Source organism: Crinia signifera, chromosome 7 (genome assembly GCF_055691185.1).
Source record: "Crinia signifera chromosome 7, ASM5569118v1, whole genome shotgun sequence".
Taxonomy (NCBI): Eukaryota; Metazoa; Chordata; class Amphibia; order Anura; family Myobatrachidae; genus Crinia; species Crinia signifera.
In genome coordinates, this window is record NC_139223.1 from 146,609,332 (window position 1) to 146,635,571 (window position 26,240).

Consider the following 26,240-nt stretch of genomic DNA (forward strand, 5'->3'; position numbering starts at 1 on the left):
TTCTGGTTCAGGCACACATTTATAATAGACTGTAGATAAAACTGTAAAGGAAGATAGGATTTAGCCAAAGAAAACCTAGATTATATCCGTAAATTGAAATACTGTTGGAAGATATTACCAGTAATTTAGAGAAATGGCGTCAGAGCAAGAAAAAGCATAGAAACAAGAAAAAGCACGAACCTTAAGGGATGGAATAGACATCCCACAGGTCCAATGCAAACGACAGTAAAAATACATATTTTAGAGCTTACTCAGTATAAATACTGTAAAACATATATGACACTCTTCATTCTGAACTGCTGATTACACAGGGCCATGAGATAAACTGCGTAGAGCTGGAAAACGTTAGCCAGTCAATGAATTATAATTAGTTCTTGATTAAGGATTGACTAAGGGAACTAACTTGTGGCTGCCCCTACCAATAAAAATGATATACTGGCTTTGTGATTAAAGTTCCATAAATATGTGGAGCACTGTAGCACTTCAGTTCATATTATGCCAAATAGTGTCCCAGTTCATGTTATTCCACAGTTCCCCCAGTTCATGTTATGCTACAGTTCCTCCAGTGAGTAGCAGCACTGGTGCATATGACACCTGGTGCTGCCAAGAGACCTTGATGCACACCGGAAAGGGGGCATGGCTTTGCATAAATAGGGCATGGATTTGTAGGAGACCTCCTCACATGATTAAAGAGCATGGCTTCACATGTGAAGACCCCAATTACCTCTCCATATGGGCATGTGAGCTGCCCCGGGGACTCTTCCAGCATGGTCGGCTCTCTTCATCGACAGGATCTATGAGCTGCAGGTCATACTGCAGTTCTTGTCACTGGAGGGTGACACCCGGGATAGGCCCGCACCACTGTCTCCAGTCCACATTATGCTACAAGACAGTGTGCAAGTTCACATTATGCCACACAGTGCCTCCAGTTCACATTATGAGACAATACCCCCAGTTCATATTATGTCACACAGAGACACTGTTATTCACTTCTCTGTGTTCTCGAGTGTTGGTCCCATAAGCTGTAGCAAGGTCTTAAGAGAAACATCTTCTAATGCATTACCATATCAATAGTTCTGCAGGTGACCTTCTTATTCCTCTTCCTTTTCCCTCTCGGTTGGCTTCTACTGTCCGCACTGACATGGTTGCTTGTAATGGCATCAGTTGTAGCGTGTACTCTGCCCTCTACTCAATCTCCGGGTCAGACTAATATTGGTGATGTACTGTAGTTATGTGTGTGTGGCCCTTCAGGGTGTGGAGGCCCTTAAATGACTGCCACAGCTGTCCTTTTGTTCTAATAATATAATCTAATTTAAATGAAGTTGCGACTGCATCTTCTTATGCAGCACTCCTACAAATGAATGCTAATGCCGCAACTGCTGGAATTTGTAGAGACTCCCGCTGGTTAAGTCTGTAATCTGCACTTTTTATACCAGGATATAGCCATCAGTCGCACCATTGGACATCTGAACAACTATATGGTTGCACAGAACGTTGATCACAAGTTGGCCGGGAGGGCCCATTGCAACTGCATCTTACACGGTCAGATCGCATCGGGATCGCATCGCACAGCATGCATGTGATCTGCATAGAATTTTGACTATATAGTGCAGATCTGCACTATATAGTCAATGCAGCCAAGGCTTTCTGCTTGCGATATGTGAACGCGCATCGAGAAATGCAAAGGTTAAAAACCCATGCGATCTGCATGCGTTCCCGATGAGATTTTGACTATATATGAATGATGGACTCTGATTGGATGATAGATCCAGCCATCCATCAATCAATCAACATACAGTACTGTCTGGCTGTAGGCTGGGATGTAGGAAGAGAATGCTAGCCGGGAGCTTTCTCTACTGTCTCCCAAGAAGCTCAGGAGGCAGATTCCCATACCCCAATCTTAAGGCCCCTAGAATTGGGGGGCTTGGGTAGCTTCCCATTGAGCCCATATGTTAAAATGGCCCTGCAAAAGAGTAGAGCAGGATGTCACAGGGCAAAAATCCAGCACCAATGAACCCTGCGGTGCACATGGTTTTGTCCATTAGATAGTAATTGTGCCTTTTCGAGTGAATCAGAATAACCCCCATTGTGCAGTGCAATATATTAATGTATCGTCTAACCATAATTTCGTGCATACCCAGCTTTACTATATTGCTGTTTTTTCCTCCACTGGATAAAATGAAGTGAAAGAATAAACATATTTTTATTTTTAGAATAATTGCCAAGTGTGTTACAACTGTAAAATGATTAAAGAAAGCAATTATTGATCTAAAGGTTTACCATGTTGCAAGTGTTGCAGTAATTGTGTCAGAGCGTTCTGCGTACTGACTATGCAGAATGCATCCAGCTGAGCTGTGCACAACTGAAGAAATGTAGGTGTCTATTATTGGAGAGAATCCTGTACAACAGTGAGAATAAAGGCCTAATTTGCATTGCAATGGAAAGTCTGTCCAAAAACCACAGAACTGTTCATTTTGTGTACATGCCTAGACCGAGGCTTGTTAGTCTAGGTTGTTTAACCCTTTGATTGCTGTGAACGATCCTTGAAATATTCGCTAAAATCGCTCACAGCGACTTTTCTTTTGGTATAAATGAATACAAATACAGCAAGTCAATTAATAGAAGTTTAGGTAACACGTGCAAAGGGGGCCGTGCGATCGAATGGGCTTATCTCCCGAAGGAGAAGGGCCCCGTTTTTCCCCTAACCCCTCTCAACCATAAGGCCGAAGAGGGGAAAATAGGAAACGGTGGGTCCTCTTCGCCGAAGCTTAGAGAGACCCTCATTCCTCAACCCCCGGAAGGGTTAGGACGGTGGGTCCTCCGCACCCGAAGGTTTGGAGAGACCCTCAGCGGACTTCCCTCCGCCTTGCGGCTCGGGGTCGTCCTCGGGGGGACCGAAGCTCTCCCCAAAAGGCGAGAGCTTCGGCACATTGGGGAAATGGAAGGCTCGAAAGGTCGACCACACTACCCAAAAAAACGTGACAAACTACAGAAAACGTGAAAAGTGCACGAACGTGAAGAAGAAGGGAAATAAATAATAAAGAGGACCCCAGCCAGAAGGCCGGGGTGGGGGTGTGAAAAATTGTCCTACCCCATCCAAAAGGATGAGGTAAGGACGTGAAGCGCTAACCTAGAGGGAAGTGCGCAGTGCTAGTGCTTACTAGTGCATGGTGATTTTGGGATCACCCGTGCATGTCCGGAACCCCCTGCACAGTGCAGCCTCGGACTCCAAGCAGCCGACCGATCAGCGTCCGACCAAGTGTTTCTCTGCTCCCATCATAGGGCACTTTCCAGCCCCTGGCATGGGAATGGGTACTCCACTGGGCTTTTCGAAAGACTCCCGTAGGGGCTGCGGCCCCCTCGGAAGAGCAATCTACTCAGTCTCAGTGTTTCTCCGATCCCAAGGTTAAGGTACTAAGCTGAGCGGTCTCCCCATCAGAGGCTACGAACCTCTGGAACAGGAGCCATCTACTCAGTCCCAGCCTTTCTCCGCTCCTTGGGAATGGATACTAGACTGAGCCTTTCACTGTCTCATCCTTCGGGGGCTACGAACCCCGTCAAGAGAGCCAAACTACTAGGCCCAGTGTTTCTCCCCCCCTCTCACCAGTGGGTTTACGGAAACAACACCTCCTACCACTGGCAGAGGTGAAGGTACTCAGCCAGACTTTTCACCACTCCCAGGCAAAAAAGAGGGGTCCCACACCCTCTGCCCATCAGAGCAGCTACTCAGTCCAGCCTTTCTCTATTCTCTGCCAGAGGCCAGTCCATACCCACTGATAAGAACAGATACTACACTTGATCTTAGCCAAAAGGCCAGGTAATACTGCACCCAAAAACAGACCAGTCGCTGTGAGCGGCGCTGGCATTTTTTAACGGATATATTGAGAATCTCTCACAGCAATGTTTGCACTCAGTGTTAATATTTTTTTATTGTTTTATTATTTGTTCACGTTCCCACTGATAGAAATTAAACATTTTTGTAATGCTGCCCATACACTAGGGCAGTGATGGCTAACCTTGACACTCCAGCTGTTGTTGAACTACACATCCCAGCATGCCCTGCATCAGTTTTAGCATGGCCAAATAGTAAGGGGGGTATTCAATGTTAGGCGTGCTCCCGCAGCCATCTCCCGACGGGGGAGATGGCTGCGGGGCCCTATTCAATGCTGTCTTCCCCGACAGCATTGAACAGGGGTTTTGTGCAGAACGAGCCCGACAGCACAAGCTGTCGGGCTCGTTCTGACGAGAAAAGCCGGAAATAGGCGAGCTCCTGGCCGGAGCTCATCTATTTTCGTCATCAACTCGCGGCCACGCCCCCTTCTCGCCGCTCGGCGGCCGGGACATTGAATCCCGACTGCCGAGCTCCAGGCGAGCAAAACGAGAACGGGACAGGGGCACGGCTGTCGAGCTTGCTCAAAAGCCGTGCCCCTGACATTGAATACCCCCCTAAAACTGTATCAGGGCATGCTGGGATGTGTAGTTCAACAACAGCTGGAGTGTCAAGGTTAGCCATCACTGCATTAGGGTGATATTGCATACAATCCTTCGATTTCAATTGCATCTGTGCAATTAATGTAAAGATTGTATGCACATTGATGCGCGGGCCCACTGGTTGCATATCATGTCGATAGATATTGTATTTTTGCATGAGTGATCACATGTGGTTTTTAACCACATGCGATCGCTCAAATGCAATCGGTGGGCGGAGGGAGTGCTTTCGTCAGCGTCGGTAAAGGGGGAGGGGGCCAGAGGGAACATCGGTAGGGTTAGGAGTAGTGTAGCACTGTGAAGAAGCGCCAGCGGGCAATGGGGGTCACCAACGGCAGCAGAATTTGAAAAAAAACTGTTTAAAAAAAGTGAGTGGCCCCCTGATTGGCTGAGCTCTCTCAGCCAATCAGGTCACCCCTCTGATTGACTGAGCTCTCTCAGCCAATGAAAGGCCCTCCCAGTGTTTAAAAAAAATTACATTTTGTCACCGCCCTGACCCCCCGCCGCCTGTTAGCGTTGCTTCACCGTGCTACAGTACTCCGCCGCCCGCCCTTTCAAGCACCCGATGTGCCATAACAGATGACATGCAACATCGGGTGCTGGAAGAGGGCCCTTTTTGCACCATAATAAGCGATCGAATGCGATGGAACATCGTATCGCAATGTCCCATCGCATCCGATCGCATATGTTTATGGGCACCATTAGATCCTTTATTATTATTATTATTATAATTTTATTTATAAGGCGCCACAAGTGTTTCGCAGCGCCGTACAAAGGAACAATACAGGGAGACAAAAACTTGGCATAACATTGAATAAATAACAAAAATACAGTACAAATAAAGAGCACCACAGTTCAATACACATTACAGCTTAAATATAAGTAGTGAGGACCCAATCAACATACAGCTAGAGGCTTGAGGCCAATGATGGAGATGAGTATGAAGATGGTCACTGAGTGTTGGAGTAAAGGAGAGCTGTGAGTGAAATGTGAAGAGAAGTGGGCTTTGACAACAGGAGGGAAGAGGGCCCTACTCGGAGGAGCTTACAATCTAGTAGGAAGGGGAGACAGACAGATTACAAGAGGTGCAAGCGAGGGGGTGGTGGTTAGATAGCAGGATGTAAACAGGAAACAGGCAAGGGGTCGGAGAACCAGCTGGTTTATGCAGTGGAAGGGTACGCTTTGATGAATAGGTGAGTTTTCAGTGCCCGTTTGAAGCTTTGCAAGGTCGGGGAGAGTCTAATGGAGCGAGGGAGTGCGTTCCACTGAAGGGGTGCAGCACGGGCAAAGTCCTGTACTCTAGCATGGGAAGCAGTGATCAGGGTGGAGGAGAGACGACAGTCATCAGCTGACCGTAGAGGGCGGGAGGGTGTATGAATGGAGATGAGGTTAGAGATATATGGAGCAATGGAATTAGAGATGGCCCTGTATGTGAGTGTGAGGTGTTTGAAGAGGATTCTGTAGGGGAATGGAAGCCAGTGCAGATTTTGTTGAAGGGGAGTAGCAGAGTTAGAGCGGCGGGAGAGGAAGATAAGCCTGGCTGCAGCATTGAGGACAGATTGGAGAGGAGCTAGTTGGGATTGAGCGAGGCCAGTGAGAAGAGCATTACAGTAGTCAAGCCGTGAGATGACTAATGAGTGGATGATCAGCTTAGTTGCACTCTGTGAGAGAAAGGGCCTGATGCGAGCAATGTTGCGTAACTGGAACCGGCAAGAATGGGCCAGGGCTTGGATGTGGGGTGCAAAGGAGAGGGAGGAGTCAAGTGTGACACCCAGGCAGCGGAGTTGGGGAACAGGGGAGATGATGGTGTTGTTAACAGTGATAGAGATATTAGTAGGGGGCATAGCTCTGGGTGGGGGAAAGATAATAAGTTCGGTTTTGTCCATATTCAGCTTCAGAAATTTATGTAAACCTTTTCCCTTTCAGACATTTGGAGGCACATTTACTGTGTCATTTTGGGGTTTTGTGATCCACTGATTTACCAAATGATAAGGAATTCACCCTCCTTCCAGACATTAGACCACACTCATACATTGTCACATCATCAGTGCTTTTTACATTAGTTGTATATTGTAGAAACACTAGCCTTACTAAACTGTGGTTCTAGAACCGACAGCAAACTCACCCAAACTATAGTTTAGCTATTCAGAGGAGAGTTCATCAAGCACTGCACATATCAATAAGATATGATGTAAAAAATATATAGATCTAGAAACCGTGTAGCACAAAGCGTATCTTAGTGACCATTATACAATACAGAGAGCATTTAAGTGATGTTATAATAGAACATTTTGGTGACTTCCACATAAATTCATTTCTGTATTAAGCCTTCATAAGAAAATATCTCCAGTAAAATTCTAACAACCCCCTCCAACATAATGAGGCAGGATCACAGTTCTATAGAGGCAGCAGTCTAGGATATCAGAGTGGAGGAAGGGACACTGTACTCTAACAATAGTCTGCATACCCTGACAGAGCACTTCACTTGATTGGCTGCATACTAATAGCCCACCTCCCCCTGCAGAGTAGAAAATAAATCACAGATTTAGGGTGTTATTCTGATTCACTCGGAAAGGCACAATCACTCTCTAATGGACAAAATGATATGCACTGCAGGTGAGGCTGATGTAACTTGTGCAGAGACAGTTACATTTGGGTGGGGTTTGTACTTTAAACTGATATCTATATTGCTGTGTAAAAATAAAGCAGCCAGTACTTACCCTGCACAGAAACAATAAAACACCCAAATCTAACTCTCTCTGCACATGTTACGTCAGCCCCACCTGCAGTGCACATGGTTTTGTCCATTAACCACTTAAGTGGTATGCCCGGAAATTTTCCTGGCTCAGCTGCACTGCGCTGCCAGTGGTGCCTCCATCAGAGCACCACTGTCACACTACCTTTAGGGGTCCCCCCCTCCGTCAGCCCCCCACCCCTCTTGCTGTCCCGCCCCCGGGTCCCTCTGCTCCGGCGTACCCGGCAATCGTACGCAGGAGCTACCCCGCCGCCAGCCAACAATCATCCTTCTGTAGTACCGTAGGCGGCAGGCTCGGGGATGTTCGGGGGGACTCGGGAGAGTGCAGGCACCCGAGTCCTCCCGTGCCGCCGCGAAACATCTCCGAGCCTGCCGCCTGTCTGATGACTGACAGGCGGCTGGGGCAGCGGCAACACGGGAGCTCCGGCGTACTAACACCGGAGCAAAGGTGAGGGTGGGGGCGGCGGCGGCTTGTTATGATCTGTGGTGGGTTTTGCTGGGGCAAGACAAACCTGCCCTGGTAGGTTTGTCCTGCCCCAGCAAAACCCACCATGCAAGGGGTTAAATCCCACATCAAACAGCTGTACCTTGAAAGGTTCCAGCAGGCCAAGGACCCGTTTCACCACATGTCTCGACACCCTAGACTGCAGCCTATTGGATGCCGATGCTCTGTTTGAAATGGCTGAGGTCACCTTTAGCTATATCATGTAGCAAAACAGAAAGTGCTTATATGGCAAATCTTGCAGCTGGCTTGTAAAACTGCTGCTGTGCACCAAGGAATGAAGAATATCAATGAAGAACAATTATTTTTAATTGTCAATGAAGAATGTAATAACAAAGTGATCTCTTATGTCACATGTTCATTTTGCACCATTAAATAGCTTTACAGTGTAACAATTCATTCCCACAATTTTGAAACATATATAAATATTTTACAAAAATCAGATATTTGCAGTAAATAGCATCTGACTAGGGCTAATGGCAACACCTCATTTTCTACACAGTCATATGTACAATAGTTTTAGTAAAATAATAAATATAATGAGCAGCAGTGAGCTTGGCAGTTATAGCTTCAAAAGGTCCCAGCCAATGCAATTCAATCCCTATGTCCTTTTTATAGACCTTGGGTTAATGACTGACTCATATATTATAATTTATAAATCACCTGTGCGTAATCTAAGAAATACAGAAAACATAATCTGCTCAAGGTATTGGAGGACTAAGGGGTAGATGTATGAAGCAGTGATAAGGGATGAGAAGTGATAAAATTCCTGGTACTTTATCACCGGCCAATCATCTCCCGACTATTAATAACAGGCTGGGTTTAAAAAGGGAAAATCAGGAGCTGATTGGCCAGTGATAAAGTACCATGAATTTTATCACTTCTCCTCCATTATCACTGCTTCATACATCTACCCCTTAGGGTGAAAACCACTGATATTTTACAGATCTGACATCAACGGGGCGTTTCCCTTAATTCCGAATGCAGATACGCAAATGGGCGATATAATGCGGCATGTTAAAAATCTCCAACTTGCTCATTCTAATTATGTTAGGGCCAGAATCAAGGATTAACAACATGTTGGCGTATGCTCATCCCCCAAACCCAATCATCGGGAAAACAATTTGTCTCCATACGTGCCAGATATATGGGCCATCTAAGACTGTAAGGGGGGAATTTACTAAGGTTGGGGTTCTATTTCAGATGGGATGTTGCTACGGGAAACCAATCAGATACTATATTTTATCTTCAAGAAGGTTCTAAATAAAGAAGATGTTGATTTTGATTAGTTGCCCATAGCAACATCCCATGTGAAATATAGCTCCCATCTTAGTAGACCCCCCCAAGAGTCTATTCAGCAGTGAGTGCGATACTGGCTGCAGCCATAAGTCAAGTACACCAAAAAGTTAAAAACACAACAAAGTTGCCGTAGCTTACACACTCATTAGAAATAAGCCGTTGTGTCTCATGGCTAATGCTATAATGCCATAAAGGATTCTTTAAATGGTTTTGAACTTGATCCAGATAAATGTCAGAACTTCTCTGGATTATCCAGAATCCTCTACAAAAGTTTTCAATTCCTGGTCTGCCAGCGAAGATCTTCATCTGTGTTTCATCTCTTCAAACCAAAGCCATGAAAAATTAATATACTGCAGTGCATCTCATATGCCATGTAATTAGCAGCTGCACTTTGGCTGAAGTTGTCAGTTATGTTGTTTATTTTCTCTTTGAAAAAAATACATTATTAAATAGATTGTCATTTAGTGCGGTACCTCTGCAAATACCCACACGACAGGTCTGCACATTTATTGCTTTTTTTTTCCTCTCAAAACTGTTTTCTGAACACATTTTAAATTATTTTGTGTTTATCTACAAACGTGATGACTGACACAATAAAAATAAAATATATTTGCCTGAAATTAATTAACTAAGTACTTAAATCTAAATATATAGCAACCAATCAGATTTCCATGGGTTCTTGTCAGACTATTACCCCTTTTCCACTGACATGGAAATCCGGGTTATTGCACGTTAACTGTGTGATTCCTATCAATGAATACGGCTCAACACGGGTTCACTGACCAAGGGATCCAGGGTTTTTTCCCTCTCATGGAACCGGGTAAGGTTCAGTGGGAATGGGGATGCGAGGTTCTTGTGTAGTTTCACGGCGCCAGCATGGCGTGCTACTTCCGGGTTCTACGCTCGCCACAACTATCTAAAATAAAGTAACTTAACTCCATGCCAACGTGAATAGTTCATACCCCCACTATCCACGTTGGCATGGAGTTGATTTTAGATAGCGTGGCGAGTGTAGCGAGCCACCGAGCCCGCAGCGTGGGCGAGCGAAGCGAGCCCCGCAAGGGGACTCAGACACACGGCGCCATGCTGGTGCCGTGAAACTACACAAGTACCGGATGTGACGTAGGGCCCCTTCCCAGCATAGAAAGACCTACCACTTAGAGAGTATCTCATCTACTAGCTGCACCTCTGTGATGATGTGACGTCCTAGCCGGGTCCTGCTGCCACTCTGGAAGGGGTCTCATGGTCGCAACTGTGTACAAAATCCTGGCCACCCAGTTTTGTGATCTGAAAGGGGTACAATGGAAGCAAACATTGAATTGAATAACCGTTTTAATTTCGTTACTAAAAATCGTGCTAGCGTTTTTTCAATCTTTTCCAGTTCTCCAAGTGTTTTGTTTCCCAAACAGGCCTGGTATCATGTGACTTAATCAAATTGTGGCATAAATGAGACATTGGGCAAGATGTAATAAGCCTTAAAAATAATAATGTGATGAGATATATAGTACCAGCCAATCGGCTCTTAACTGCCCTATTACAGGCTCCGTTGGAAAATTACAGTTATAAGCTGATTGTTTGTTCGTTTATCACTCTCCATTTCATCACTTTGCAAATCTTAGTACATCTGGCCCACGATCAGATAACATGTCATAGTCATGCATGGGGGATTGGAACTAACAAAATATGGTGATGAAATAGACTGGGAAGGGAAAAGCAACTGAGATTACAGGCAGGCCCTTGTACTGGGTGAAGCAACTGGAGTGGGGGTTGCTACCTTTTCATCACAGGAGATAAAGCCTCTCTCCATCACTAGAGCCATTGAGAGTAGGAGGAATGGGGGGGGGGGAGTATAATTTTTTTCATTAAGAATGTTGGTAGGTACAGATGTGTCCCCATACATCTAGGCTCAATATGCCATGTGCCATGAGATGCCTGGCGAGAGAGAGCAGAAAATTCTCCTACAGTTCTTCTAACATCTGGGCATCTTTTTTATCTTATTGACATTGGTATGCAAATAGGATGCATAAGAAGCATCTGCTGATTAAAATGATATATTGTATGATATATATTCTGTATGCGACTGCGGCTGTATATGAAGTTCTCTGGGACTGATATAGAATTGTTTGTGTTAATTATACATTTTAAATATGCTTCATTCAGCTTTTGACTCCTTGTAGTTAGCGATACTTTAGGAGTTGTGTTAGCTTAAGCCAAGTGCCATAAGGGCCTGTTCACGCATATGTAATTTAGCCAGATCGCAACAACTATTTCCCAGGAGGCGTGTCCTCGACTCATGAGGCAGAATATTCATTGATGAATGTTGAAGGCAGCCAGCAGCCACTGCTGTTAGGGTTGTGACTTATTTTCAATTCATGGAAAGGACACGGATGTGACGTGAGGGCGGAAGTTATTAGCTGCCCCTACAGAATTTTTTATTTTTGTCTGTAATTTAGCTTGGTGTAGGTTATTTTATTTTATATCAGCTGCAGTGTACCCTGGCGGGCTCGCTTCGCTGGCAGGCTTTGGGCACGGTGGCTTGCTCGCCACAAGTTAATATTCCCCCTTCCATTAGACATGAATTCAATGCATGATGGGAAAGGTCCTCCTGGCAAAGGGGATCTAGCTGCTACCCTTCTGTTAGGCTAAGTGCATCTTTATCCCACTGATTCTATAAATATTTTATTAATGTGGCTGCTGCAACCCTTTTTACATTATTTCATTGTTATTTCTGGGCAGGATAGCAGATTTACATAGTACATAGTTTTGCATTTCTATTTAAGAGTATTTTACATGGTAATTATGACTTCAGCTTTATTAATAACAGTGTCCAGACACAGACAGACTGTCTCATGTGAAAGACACTTAATTTGAGTATTATACTTTGTATAAATTGTGAACCGTATCTTTAGTATTTACTGATAATGCTGTCCAAGCCACACTAATTACCATAAATCAGGGGCATTTGCTTATGTTTTATCCAGACATCAGCCTGGCGCATATAGTACTAATTTCTCCCGATACATACAGTCAAGGACGTAACTACCATAGGTGCAAGGGGTGCAGCTGCTATGGGGCCCAGAGCTGAAGTGGGCCCATCTTTGCTGTCTAATATGTAAAATACATTTTCACCAACAGTTGCTAAATAGGGGGCCCTTACAAACTTTTGCTATGGGGCCCATGAATATCTAGGTACGCCTCTGCATACAGTCCTCATACACTTAGGGCTCCCTCAAATTCTCCAGGATCTTCTAAAAACACAGTTGATAGGTGAAAGGTCCATACACACTGGGCAATTCCCCCTGCCCGGCGCCGACAGGGGGGGGGGGGGGTTAGGGCGGACGTCTTTGTATAGCACATCGCTACGCAAAGCCATCCTCAAAGCTGCTCATCTCTGCTGGTATTACCAACAGATGAACGGCTTTACGGCGATAATGCTGGAGTGCACAGCAGCGCTCACCGCTCATCGCCGGGGCATACAAACTAGGCGGCTTTGATTACTGTTTTGAGCGGCTTTCAATTTAAAGTCGCCCAGTGTGTATGGGCCTAGAATATGGAATGCATCCTTTAAATATTTTACAATTTTTCTGACAGTATGTACTTTTACTACTGCCAATCCTTATGTCTTCCTTTCTGACTTTAATTAACCCCCACTCCAACCCGCACCAATCGATGGGGAGCTTTATGCCGCATTTTCAGCATTCGTGGCATTTTTTAATGTGGCTTGGCCATGGTCATAACCAGGGCTATTTTTCAGTAGGCTCCAGCAGGAACTGAGGCCCTTATTCTAGTTCACTCTTTCTGATAAAATCTTTCTTAGATGGACAAAACCATGTGCACTGCAGGGGGGCAGATTTAAAATGTGCAGAGATAATTCGATTTGGGTGAGTCATTTTGTTTCTGTGCAGGGTAAATACTGGCTGCTTTATTTTTACACTGCAATATAGATCTCACTTTGAAGTAAAACCCCACCCAAATCTAATTATCTCTGCACATGTAACACCTGCCTCACCTGCAGTGCACATGGTTTTGTCCATCTAAGAAAGATTTTGTCACAAAGAGTGAACTAGAAAAAGGGCCTCAGTTCCTGCTGGAGCCTGCTAAAAAATAGCCCTGGTCATAACGGACCCACCCTTTGTTGGTCAATACCGCTATTGTATGTAAGGTATTTTATTGCAGAGACGGGGCTAAGATGGCACAATTCAATGTGAATTGCATCTTCCAATCTCCCATCTGGAAAAATTGGTGGAACCAGACACTGACCAAGTTTATCGAAAGGTTGGGAAAGCCTTCAGAAATGTGCAGATTTTCAGGAAGAGTTGTCAAGCTTGTCTTACAATGGTCTCTTGTATTTCCCAAATCCAATATAAATTATTGTACTTCTATTTGCAAAGCCATGGGCAAGACTGCACCGACAAACTGTACAGCTCACTTGTCTAAAAATATCTCCCAGTTTGACCCCTCCACTCAAGGCCAAGCATGTCCTGGCATACCTTGCAGATATTTCCCTAAGATCCAAAGAGAGACAGGTATTTCATGTGTTCTTTGTTCTTTAGCACAATGGGATTTTTGGCCCTAGGCAGGTTTTATACATTAAAGCTCTGATATGCGTGGCGACCCAGAAAACTCCAAATTCTGAATTCTGAGCTTGTTATACTTATTTTAATATTTGCTTTTGGCGTTAGGACATACAGTACAGTATATGTAGGGAATACATGAATTAATCCATGCATTGATTAATATGAAATTATATAAATTCTCTTCTTTTTTTAGGTCTTTACGGGTATTTTTACAGCAGAGATGGTATTCAAACTGATGGCTCTTGATCCATATTACTATTTCCAAGTAGGCTGGAATATATTTGATAGCATTATTGTCAGTCTCAGCTTGATGGAACTTGGCCTTTCAAATGTGGAAGGATTATCAGTTCTTCGATCCTTCAGATTGGTAAGTGCACAAATAAATAAATATATATATATTTTTAAGAATGGGCACTCAGGGACTAGTGATGCAGGTGAAGCAAGTGGACCAAATTTATTCCATAAAGGTAACAGGTCAACGTTTCGGTGCCTAACACCCGTCGTCAGGACATGTACATAAGAAAATACAGGACCTGTAGTTTCTTATGTACATGTCCCGACGACGGGGGTTAGGCCCCAAAACGTTGACCTGCGACCTTTATGGAATAAATTTGGTCCACTTGCTTCACCTGCATCACTAGTCCCTGATTGCCCATTCGTAAAAACTTTTCTATTGATGGTTTTGCTTAGACCCAGGAGGTTGGCACCAGGGCATGATATATTTCCCGGCTCACACAAGTCCTGAGTGACGGTTCTCACTGTTGGGATATATATACACGTATCAATCAAAGTAATATTGTTGAAGCATGGAATCTTACAACTGTTCTGATTTAGGCACACATGTCCTAACTGCTAAGGCATGTGATGTTGTTGTAGGGGATTCAGTATTGAATCCCGGCGGTCGGGATCCCGGCGTTCAGAATCCCGACGCCGGAATCCCGACAGCCGAAATGCCGACAAGGGGGGGACGTGGATCGCCCCCCCTTGCGGGCTCGCTGCGCTCGCCACGCTGCGGGCCCGGTGCCTCGCTACGCTCGGCACACTAATTTATTCTCCCTCGAGGGGTGTCGTGGACACCCCAGGAGGGAGAATGTGTCGGCATTTCGGCGGTCGGGATTCCGGCGTCGGGATTCTGAACGCCGGGATCCCGACCGCCGGGATTTTAACTGCATCCCTGTTGTAGGCATAGACCCTGTCACTGTTGTATAAGAGCGCACACATAGAAGCTAACAATAATAGATCTTTATTTGATTTTGAAGACACTCTTGCAAGCTTTTATACAGATGGAGCCGGCTTTATCTTTGCCCGGCGCTCGGCAGAGATTCCTCTCAGGCGTGCGCCGGCGATAGACACTGCGACACGCGTGCGTCTCACGCGCACGCGCATCCCAGTATCACGGTGGCTGGGCAGCGTCTCCCTGCCCGTCCCCGCTTTATGTCTTAAATGAATAATACTGTAAATGTAAAGAAAGTGAACATCTGTCTTTTCCCTTGTTACATTTTTAATTTATTTATTATTTCAGTTTCTTATAAAGTGCAGCAAGTTCCTTTTTGCTTTGCAATTGGAAATAGGGATAAAACAAACTGGGTAGTTAAAGGCAGTCAAGATGGTAGGAGGTCCCTGCTCACAAGCTTACAATCTATAGAATGTGGTGTTTCTGTGCGCTTGAAGCTTTTTGTAATTGGATTGGTCAAAGTACACCTAGAAATGTGCTGTCCTCCATCAGGCACAGAGGGGGTTATTCTGGTTGATTCGCAAGGCTGCAGATTTGCAGCCTTATGAGTCCCAAACCCGCCTTGCGAATGGTTGGCTGGGGCCACCCATTCGCAAGGGAAACTCACTCGCAGGGGTTTTGCAAATGGCTGTTACACAGTAACAGCCATTTGCGGGACAGGGGGAACCTCCCACATCTTTCGATGGTCGCCGACCATTGAAATATGTGGAAGCTGAGCGCTCCCATATGCTAATTGTGCTTCCCCGCCACCCTATGCCCCTCTCCACCCCCGCCAGCTGTCCTGGGTGCATGCACGCAGTGAACAGTGCATATGCACATGCGCAGAAATGCACACAGCGCCACCATCGGTCCATGTGCGAATGCATTCAACCAGAATAAGGCCCAGAACGTGTTACATTACAAGTGCAGAAATGAGACCTGATTGGTAAGAAAGAGCCGGTGTAACCTTCTGCACAGCAGACATTGCACCATAAATGCCCCTCCTTTATTCCTTTTATTGTTAGAAGATCACAAAAACTAAGTATATTTCTCTTTTAAACTGTGCATAACATTTCTAGTCATCAGGGAGCTACTAGAGATAATGAGGCAAAGATCACATTCAGACGCTCCGAGGTTCTACAAGACATTGTATAATCTCCAATCTGAGTCTCCTGGCACATAACGATGTAATGATAACATTGACATTTAACACTTTCACTGGGATTTTGCTTCTCTATCTGCAGCAATAGTTTACTATGCTGTTTTTTTGCTAATGCTGCTTTTGCCCTGGACCAAATTCTACTTTCCTGTAGTTTAAGTAATTTATCATAACTAATGCACTAAAATAAAATACCGTTTGTTAATATTAATATTTTATAATTTGATTTCAGCTTCGTGTCTTCAAGTTGGCAAAATCATGGCCTACCCTCAATATGTTGATCAAGATCATCGGGAATTCTGTGGGAGCTTTGGGAAACTTGACCTTGGTGTTGGCCATCATCGTCTTTATCTTTGCTGTGGTCGGCATGCAGCTATTTGGTAAAAGCTACAAGGAATGTGTCTGCAAAATTGCACCAGATGATTGTAAACTTCCCCGCTGGCACATGAATGACTTCTTCCACTCTTTCCTCATTGTCTTCCGAGTACTGTGTGGTGAATGGATTGAGACCATGTGGGACTGTATGGAGGTGGCCGGGCAATCTATGTGTTTAACGGTGTTCATGATGGTGATGGTCATCGGAAATTTAGTGGTAAGTGTCAGTGGTTTATTTAACAATTAAGGTAACAATTGCATTCTTTCTTAGTAGTGGGTAAAAACAAACCAATGGGGTATAATGTTGCTAGTTTTCACTATTCTACTTCACCATAGATTATGGCAATACATCTTCAAAATTAAAATATTTGCCTCAATGCAGTATCTGTTCACAATGTGGGCATTCAGAATGTCCACACCAGAATGTAGAAATGTTCTGAATGTCAACACTTAGATGGATGACACAGATATATAGCCATCAAGTGTCAAATTTCGACTTTTACATTTTTTTGTAACATGGTTGAAGGGCTAACATGCGTTAAATGTATACAATTAACGGTACTTGTTTCCTAGCACGGCCACAATCGCGTCCATCGTGTACCTTAAAGTTAAGGTACACGATGGACCCGATTTCCTTTGAAATCAGGTCCATTTTGCCGGCAAAGGCAAAATCGGGGGCATCGCGTCGATCGCGTGCATTAACATGGCCCCCGACGCGACCGACGCGATGCCCCCGATTTTGCCATAGGCTTCAATGTTAAAATATTTTTAACATTGAAATCGGGAGCATCGCGTCGGTCTTGTGCCATTATAATGGCACAAGATGAGATGGACTTGATTAAGTCCATTTTACATAGGAAACAATGTGAAATGGGCCAATATGACCCATTTCACATTGTATATGGCCCCGTCATGGGTTACGCAACCCCATTGTGAGTGGCACCCCACGATTGACGCCAACCCGAAGCATGGCGAGCGCATTCTCAACTCCACGCCGACGTGGATAGTAGGGGTATGAAAAGGTCGGAGGACTCAGGTCGCAGCGGCTCGCTGCGCTCGCCACACTTCGGGTTTGCGTCAATCGTGGGGTGCCGTTGAGGGGGTAAAATTGGGGGTCTGGGGAATACTTTACATTGAATCCAATGTAAAATAGGGTCCCAGGGGCCCTATTCACATTTGATTCAATGTAAAAATTGGGTCAATCGCGTCGGTCGCATCGCATGCGATTTGGTCGCATGCGATGTGACCGACGCAATTTTTCCGACACGATCACCCCGATGCAAATCGGTGTGGCCGAGCTAGGAAACAAGTACCCAATTAACACGTTGACACTAGAATGTCAACAGTACATTTTTGTGTCATGGTTGGGTAAAAAACACGTGTCGAGTTGATGTTGTCAACTTTTCATACCACACCCTTTCAGACAATGCTGATCCATTACATATTAGAGATGATTATCATTGAAAGTAATATAGATCATGAAGTGTGCAATATGTTTGGGTTTACTATTAATGCCAGGGCAGCCACTACTAAGCCTTGTGTTTATAGTTACATGGTGTCTATAGTTACACGTCTAGTAAATTTGTTGCTAAACTAAAGTGTAGTCTGTTTTATTCAGAAGAACCATTGTTCCACCTTTAGACTGCCCATGAAAGGTCATAAATGGTGTTTAAACAGTACAGCCGAATAACATACAGTAAGTCCCATATAATGTAGTGAGGTTGCTTAAAAACTAAACGTGGTGGCATTCATCAACATTGGCTACCCCTAATAATTTTCAGCCCATCCTTTCAATCAGAACCCCATACTTAAGATTATAGAATGCTAATAACCCTATGGGCTCCAAGCCGATATACTGGGTTGGGCCCATTTCTAACCCCTCCAGTTGTCAAAAAAATATTACATAAAACTGGTTATGTAGTTACTATGTTGGCATTCAGAATGTTGACAAACCCGGCAGAATGTTGGAAATGTTGGAATTATGCATTTATAAATTCTAATCAAATGAGCGTTAGGGTTAGGCTTTAGTTAGAGTGAGGCTGTAGTTAGGGTTAGTTTGTGTTTAGGATTACGGTTACGCTGTGGTTAGGGATAGGCTGCAGTTTGGATAAAGCTGCAGTAAGGGTTAGGCTGTGATTAGGGTTAGGCTACGGTTAGGTCAGCATTAACATTGTGACCATGTTTATATCCTTAATGTTATCCTACAGATCATGTCAACATTCTGAATATCGACACGGTATGCCACACCTGGTTGACGTAATCAGGACATTACATTGCTCACTGGTCAGTAGGCAGGAACTTAGAATATCTAGGGTTGATCATGATTCAATTCTATATCAAATCCGATTATTAATCTAGGTCTCAATAAAGAAACAATGGGTGCCAGACGCGTTCCCGACAGTCGGGATCCCGACAGTCATTTACCCGACGTCGGGATCCCGACTGTCAAAACGCTGACAGCCACCCGCTATTTTCCCTCGTGGGGGTCCACGACCCCCATAGAGGGAGAATAGAATAGGTGGCTCACGTAGCGAGCCACCTTGCCCGCAGCGTGGCGAGCGCAGCAAGCAGTCGGGATCCCGACGTTGGGCTAATGACTGTCGGAATCCCGACTGTCGGAACCCCATACCACACCCGAAACAATTTGGGGGTCCATTTTATGAAAAAGAAAACATAACATATAGCTGTTCTTGAGAACTGCTGAAGTTTATTGTGATGATGATGTCACAGCAATGTTCCAACGCCTGATTTGTTGTTTTGTCTTTTCATTGCTTTGTAGGTGTTAAATCTGTTCTTAGCTTTGCTATTGAGTTCATTTAGCTCAGACAATCTTGCTGCTACAGACGATGATAATGAAATGAATAATCTGCAAATTGCCGTAGCCAGGGTACATATTGGGATAGCTTATATTAAGAAGAACGTACGTGAGTTTTTTCAGAATGCCTTTGTTAAAAAGAAAAAAGAATTAGAGGAAAATAAACCTCTAGAAGACATGCAGAACCAAAAAGACAGCTGTATATCCAATCATACTACTGTGGAAATAAACAAAGATTTTGAGTACCTGAAAGATGGAAATGGGACTACTGCTACCAGTGGAATTGGGAGCAGTGTTGAGAAATACATTATCGATGAGAGTGATTATATGTCATTTATCCATAATCCAAGCCTCACGGTGACGGTACCTATTGCTGTTGGGGAATCGGATTTTGAAAACTTGAATACAGAGGAATTCAGCAGTGAGTCAGATCTTGAAGAGAGCAAGGAGGTAAGACCTGCTTGTATATTGTTTCATAATGGTCATTTTCTACATCTTTCGGCAGATTTGTTTAGGGTTCCGTTGTGGTAGTGTATCAGTAGTGAGCGTCCTATTAGATGTAGTTATTTGCCAAAACCGATGCATGTAATTTTCATCCTTGTTTATTAATATTTCTATCTATCTATCTATCTATCTATCTATCTATCTATCTATCTATCTATCTATCTATCTATCTATCTATCTATCTATCTATTGCATTTATCACCAGCTTACAATTTATATCAGCAGGCATTTAGAAAAATGTGGTTAATCATATTTTAAGAGCTGTTAAATGATGCTGCTATATACGTATAGCCGTTATTACTGTATACAGTTTGAATATAATTGGAAATAAAGGATAGTCTATTATCTATGTATGTTACATGGGTCTGTTGCTTCAGCATCTATAGCATATTCCTGTTTGGATGCTTCTTTTGAAGCAAATGTGTTGAATGCAATAGATTATAATGCCCATTGAATTGTGAGTCAATTGCTGTGGAGGGCAGTATGCTTGGCAAATTAGCAACCCACACACTGTGGAGCCCCTAGGTATCGCTACTGTACATCACCAATGTGGAGGGACTGTGGCATATGTGAACTAAAGTTTCTTTGTGGCATAAAATTAACTGGGGGAACTGCAGTGTGTTTAATACATTTGTGGTGCTGTACATTTGTGGTGCTGGGAGTAGTTACACATTATACTTTTTAAGAATGTAAAAATATTATTGGTAGGTGCCCCACAACTTTGTTTTCCTGGGGCTCACACAAATACTGATCTGTTCTTGATTGGAACCCATTCTAAATATATCAAAGTGCATCATACTGTAACATGATGGGCATGTTATAGAATGTTTGTACTACTGGGAACCAAATACAATGAAGTCAGCTGACATTCCAGCTGATCTACAGTGCTGACCGTTCTATGATTTACTCCACTTTAGCTTACATCATTTTGTTCCATTAAAAATACTATAATTTAATGTTCATAACTATAGGCAGAGGCGGCGCCGGAGGAGGAGCTGCAGTACAAACTGACTCACTGACAGTGGGTGTGGTTTCCCTATTTGAATTTTGAACTCTGCTGCAGCCCCAGCTCTAGAGCCACCACTGTATATATAGGTAAAAATTGTATTGTGTTCACTCTGCACAATATGCACATCTAAAGACTGACTCATGCATGCTCCAGGGTAGCATTTTCCCAATGAATGGCTCCCTGTGGCACATGTATCTCATTTAGATACTGTAATACTCCATACTAATAATTCTCAAAGCTTGACAGAAATATCTCTACCAAGAATACTGAGTCCGCAATAAAGCAATAGAGAGCAAGTAACTAACTGCATCTGGTCAAATTATTTTATAATGCAATTGATGCAAATTGATATTTTTTTATCTATCTATCTATCTATCTATCTGTATATATCTAAGGTTGTTGTTCTTGAAACAATGGGCCTAATTCTAGTTCAGTGGTCGCCAACCCATCGCTCGCCAGCTACAGGTAGCTCACGGCAGCGATCCGGGTGGCTCGACCACTCTGCCGCCCGCCCGGCCCTCCATTATCTGCCCCCCCCCCCCCCCCCCCCAGCCCGGCCCTCCATTATCTGCCACCGCTTCCCTTCTTCCTCTGAGCCTGAGGGGAGGGGAGGAGAGCGCATTGCATGTCTCTCCTACCTCTCACTGTGCATCCCTGTGACTGGGCTGCCCGTCCGCCAATCAGAGCTTGTGGGCCAGAAGCCAATCAGGAGCCAGCCCACGGGCTTTGATTGGCGGATGGCCCAATCACAAGTGAAGGGAAGGAGAGACACACGGTGTGCTGTGCTCTCCTTCCCTGATAAGGGAAGCAGCGGTGGCGACACACTGGAAAGAGACAGCAACAGCGGCACTTCAGGGGGACACTGACTGTCCTCTCCCCAGCAGCAGCAACAATGGTGAGTGTGCTGCTGCTGGGAAACCAACACAGTAGGGAAGTACCTGGCACTGTGGGGCATAATTGTTCCTGGCACTGTGGGGCATACTTGTTCCTGACACTGTGGGGGCATCGCTGGCACTGTGGGGGCATCGCTCACACTGTGGGGAATACCTGTTTCTGGCACTGTGGGGGCATACCCTGCACTGTGCAGCATACCTATTTCTGGCACTGTGGGGGCATACCCAGCACCCTGTGGTCATACCTGGCAATGTGAGGGTGTTCCTCTTTCTGGCACTGTGGGGGCATACCTGGCACCGTGGGAGCATGTGTTTATCTGGCACTATTGGGGGCATATGTGTATCTGGCTCTATTGGGGACATATGTGTATATGGCACTATTGGGGCATATGTGTATCTGGCACTATTTGGGCATATGTAGTAGTAGTAGTATGTTTATTTATAAGGCGCCGCAAAGTGTCCGCAGCGCCGTACATAGCAAACAAAAAAACTAATTACAAGGTAACGTACAGGGTGTGTTGAAAAATACAGTATAAATAGGGGTATAGCTGGTAGAACTAAAATCAGCATCAGTTCAGAAGTAGGTGTCAAAATTGTCGAGGAGACTGAAGATGAAGTAGAGGAAGGGAAGAACAGGACAGGAGCACAGGTGAGGTAATGAGGTAGGGTGAGTACGTGAGGAAGGAGGACCCTACTCATAAGAGTTAACATACTAAAAATAGGTGGGTGGACGAACGAATTACAATAGGATAAGTAGGAATGGAGGGGAACGGAGGCAGGATAGGAGGATCAAAAGAGGTTAGGAGGAGGGATAGGCTAGTCGAAAAAAGTGTGTTTTGAGGGAGCGCTTGAAGGAGGTAAGGGAATCAGATAGCCTGATGGGTGGCGGGAGATTGTTCCAGTGCAGGGGGGCAGCGCGAGAGAAGTCTTGGACACGGGAGTGGGAGGAGGTGATTAGGTGAGAGGTCAGTCGGCGGTCAGCGATGGAGCGAAGAGGACGGGAGGGAGTGTGGATAGAGATCAGTGAAGAGAGGTAGGGAGCTGTGGAGGAGGAGAGAGCCTTGTAGGTGGTGGTGAGGAGTTTAAAGAGAATTCGGAAAGGAATGGGGAGCCAGTGAAGAGATAGACAGAGGGGGGAGGTGGAGGTAGAGCGGCGGGAGAGGAAGATGAGCCTAGCAGCAGCGTTAAGAATGGATTTGAGAGGTGCGAGGCGGGTGAGAGGTAGCCCAGAGAGAAGGATGTTGCAGTAGTCAAGGCGGGAGATGACAAGAGAGTGAATGAGAATTTTGGTCGCGTCAGTGGAGAGGAATGGTCTGATGCGTGAGATCATTGGCCTGAATGGATCGCTCAGCACACATCGCGGGGGCATCGCACTGAGTGCAGCGATGTGTGCTGAGCGGTCCGTGCTTACACATGTCGCCCAGCATAGGCTCCTCCCACCAAGTGTGTACAGGGTTTAACTCTATTTTGCATCTAGTAATAGAAAAAATTAAATTGGATTATGAGTACGGCAGTGTTTGGTATATCCTGTGCTATTCTGCAAGAGAGATAGTAATTAGCTTACTATAGAGCAGCATTAAAACTGTTCAAAAAATGTGCTAATGAAGCTTAGGGGATTTTATTTTCACTTGGCTCAGATGATAAAGTAGTAATCCACTTAGATCTCATAGAACTTTCCAACATTTTGCATCGTCTGAAAGACCCAATCATAATTTGCGTTAAAAAAAAATGATTAAAAAAAATTACATGTATCAACATGCTCAACTGTGCCACTTCCAGATACATATTATAAAGAATATGAACCGTGGGATAAGCATTGGAGTAGTGAATTTACTGACCTTCCAGTCAGAGACAGGCTGGGTGGGGTAGTAGGGTGGTATACTTTTAGAAAATTGGGGAAACAGCCAGGAGGCAGACAGGAGCCAGACACAATTGGAGTAGAAAGCCAGTATTGTCTACCTGTCTTCTGACCACTGGATATGCTGGATGCCAGCTGTGTTGATTGGTGGATGGTGCTGGCTATCCACCAATCATAGTTTGATTAGTATCTAAACACTGATTGGTGATGGCTGGTGCTATCCACCAATCAGGAAAATGAGAAAGCTGTGGCACTGGCAGACACTGAACAGTGAAATGAGCCTTCAATGTAGGTAGCCCGCTGTCAGTATTTAATGCTCCTGCCTCACTCGCTGTTTCCCCCATGCCTGCTCCCTGAGGCGAGGTAGGAATGGCAAGGATTTCCCAGGACCCAGAATATGGCGAGGGGGCTTGGTGGCAGGGATGGCTTTTCCTCGCTAAAAAAAGCCATCCTTGCCATACAAACCTCCCCCCCCCCCCCCCCTCCTTGCATACCTACCATACGGTCAAGCTACTCCCACAACAGCTCAATTGGGTTCAGATCTGGTGACTGCGCTGGTTATAGACATAATACTAGCGGCCTGCTTCTTCCCTGAACAGTTCTTGCATAATTTGGGAATTGTGCTTTGGGTCATTATTCTGTTATAGGAGGAAATTGGCTTCAATCAAGTGATGTCCACAGGGTATGGCATGGCGTTGCAAAATGGAGTGATAGCCTTCCTTATTCAATATCCCTTCTACCTTGTACAAATCTCTCAGTTTACCAGCACCAAAGCAGCCCCAGACTATCACATTACCTCCACCATGCTTGGCAGATGGCGTCAGGCAATCTTCCAGCATCTTTTCACTTGTTGTGCATCTCACAAATGTTCTTCGGTACTTGTGAGTTATCCGGGCGTCCGATTTTTAAATCGGGTCGGATCGGGACATCGCATCGCATCGCATGCGACCATCGGATGCGATGCGATGCGATGCGATGACCCGATTTTTCCATAGGAATCAATGTTAAAATGGACTGAGTCCATTTTAACATGGAATTCAATGGGAAAAAGGGGTCCTTTTCATACCCCTACTATCCAAGTGGGCATGGAGTTGGATATAAACCTGTGGCGAGCGTAGCGAGCCACCGAGCCCGAAGCGTGGCGAGCGTAGCGAGCCCCGCGAGGGGACACGGAATACCGTCCCCTCGCGGGGCTCGCTTCGCTCGCCACGCTTCGGGCTCGGTGGCTCGCTACGCTCGCCACAGGTTTATATCCAACTCCATGCCCACTTGGATAGTAGGGGTATGAAAAGGACCCCTTTTTCCCATTGAATTCCATGTTAAAATGGACTCAGTCCATTTTAACATTGATTCCTATGGAAAAATCGGGTCATCGCATCCGATGGTCGCATGCGATGCGATATCGTATCGCATCGCATCTGATTGTATGCCTTAACTTAAGGCATACAATCAAAAAATCGGACGCCCAGATAACTCACAAGTACCTGTTCTTCTGTGTGATCCAAACACCTCAACCTTCGATTCGTCTGTCCATAACACTTTTGTCCAATCTTCCTCTGTCCAATGTCTTTGTTCTTTTGCCCATATTAATCTTTTCCTTGTATTGGCCAGTCTCAGATATGGCTTTTTCTTTGCCACTCTGTCTAGAAGGCCAGCATCCCAGAGTTGCCTTTGCTGTAAACATTTACACTGTATTATTTAATGAAGCTGCCAATTGAGGACCTATGAAGCATCTATTTCCCAAACTAGAGACTCTAATGTACTTGTATTTTTGCTCAGTTATGCACCGGGGCATCAAACTTCTCTTTCTACTCTGGTTAGTGCCTGTTTGTGCTGTTCTCTGAAGGGAGTGGTACACACCATTGTAGGAAATATTCAGTTTCCTGGCAAATTCTGGCATGGAATAGCCTTCATTTCTAAGAACAAAATAGACTGTTGAGTTTCACAAGAAAGTTCTATTTTTCGGGGCACTTTTGAGAGTAAAATCAAACCCACAAATGTGATGCTCCAGATATTTAACTAGCATACAAGTTTCCAGCTGTGCTAAAATAATTGCACAAGGGATTTCAAGGGTTTTCTGATCATCCGTTAGTCTTCTAACGCAATTAGCACACAGACTGTACCATTAGAACACTGGAGTGATGGTTGCTGGAAATAGGCCTTTATAGATATTCCATAAAAAAAAAGACGTTTGCAGCTAGTATAGTCATTTACCACATGAACAATGTAAATGTAAAAAAAACACTGCTTTTCTATCAAAATTAGGAAATTTCTAAGTGACCACAAACTTTTGAACGGTAGTGTGTATGTGTAATATATATGTGTGTGTGTGTGTGTGTGTCTAGTGTCTGTGTGTGGAACACAGCCGTCTGTTGGTAGCAAGTGAAACTACAGTATATCTTTTTATCTCGCACATGTGCACACACACAGAGGCAATCAGAAGGTAGCAGACTAGCTTTCAATGCATTTGCTTCGAGCGGGCTTACTAGTGTATATGTATATATATATATAAGACAAACAAAATGGTCAGGAATTGCGCTAGATACGGTCTTTCGACCAGCTGCACCTCTGGAGCGACTCTCCTGTTAGTGAGAGACAAAAGATAGAATACACGGATGGGGGGTGTCCAGAGTGCGCTCAAGTGATACCACTTAGCCACAAAATAAGAGTCCCAATTAGATGTGATCCTGGAGTCACTCTTATTCAAACGGAGTATTCATAAACTTCAGAAATGAAACCGAAGACCTCGAATATAAAAAGCAATTCTTTATTGGAAGCCCAACGCGTTTCGTC

General features: G+C 44.7%; 1 protein-coding gene and 1 pseudogene across 6 annotated transcripts in view; one reads left to right on the forward strand and one right to left on the reverse strand.

Moving 5' to 3' along the window:
* The window catches only part of LOC146020648 (sodium channel protein type 2 subunit alpha-like), a 203,990-nt gene that overhangs the window by 107,685 nt on the left and 70,065 nt on the right, over positions 1 to 26,240 (forward strand). For all 6 annotated transcript variants that reach the window (XM_083153915.1, XM_083153913.1, XM_083153912.1 and 3 more), the window contains exons 15-17: positions 13,815 to 13,988; positions 16,226 to 16,585; positions 19,148 to 19,633. In XM_083153915.1, coding sequence (XP_083010041.1) covers positions 13,815 to 13,988; positions 16,226 to 16,585; positions 19,148 to 19,633 — 1,020 coding nt within the window. The remainder of the gene's footprint in view (positions 1 to 13,814; positions 13,989 to 16,225; positions 16,586 to 19,147; positions 19,634 to 26,240) is intronic.
* On the reverse strand, positions 3,619 to 3,821 carry LOC146025481 (U2 spliceosomal RNA; annotated as a pseudogene).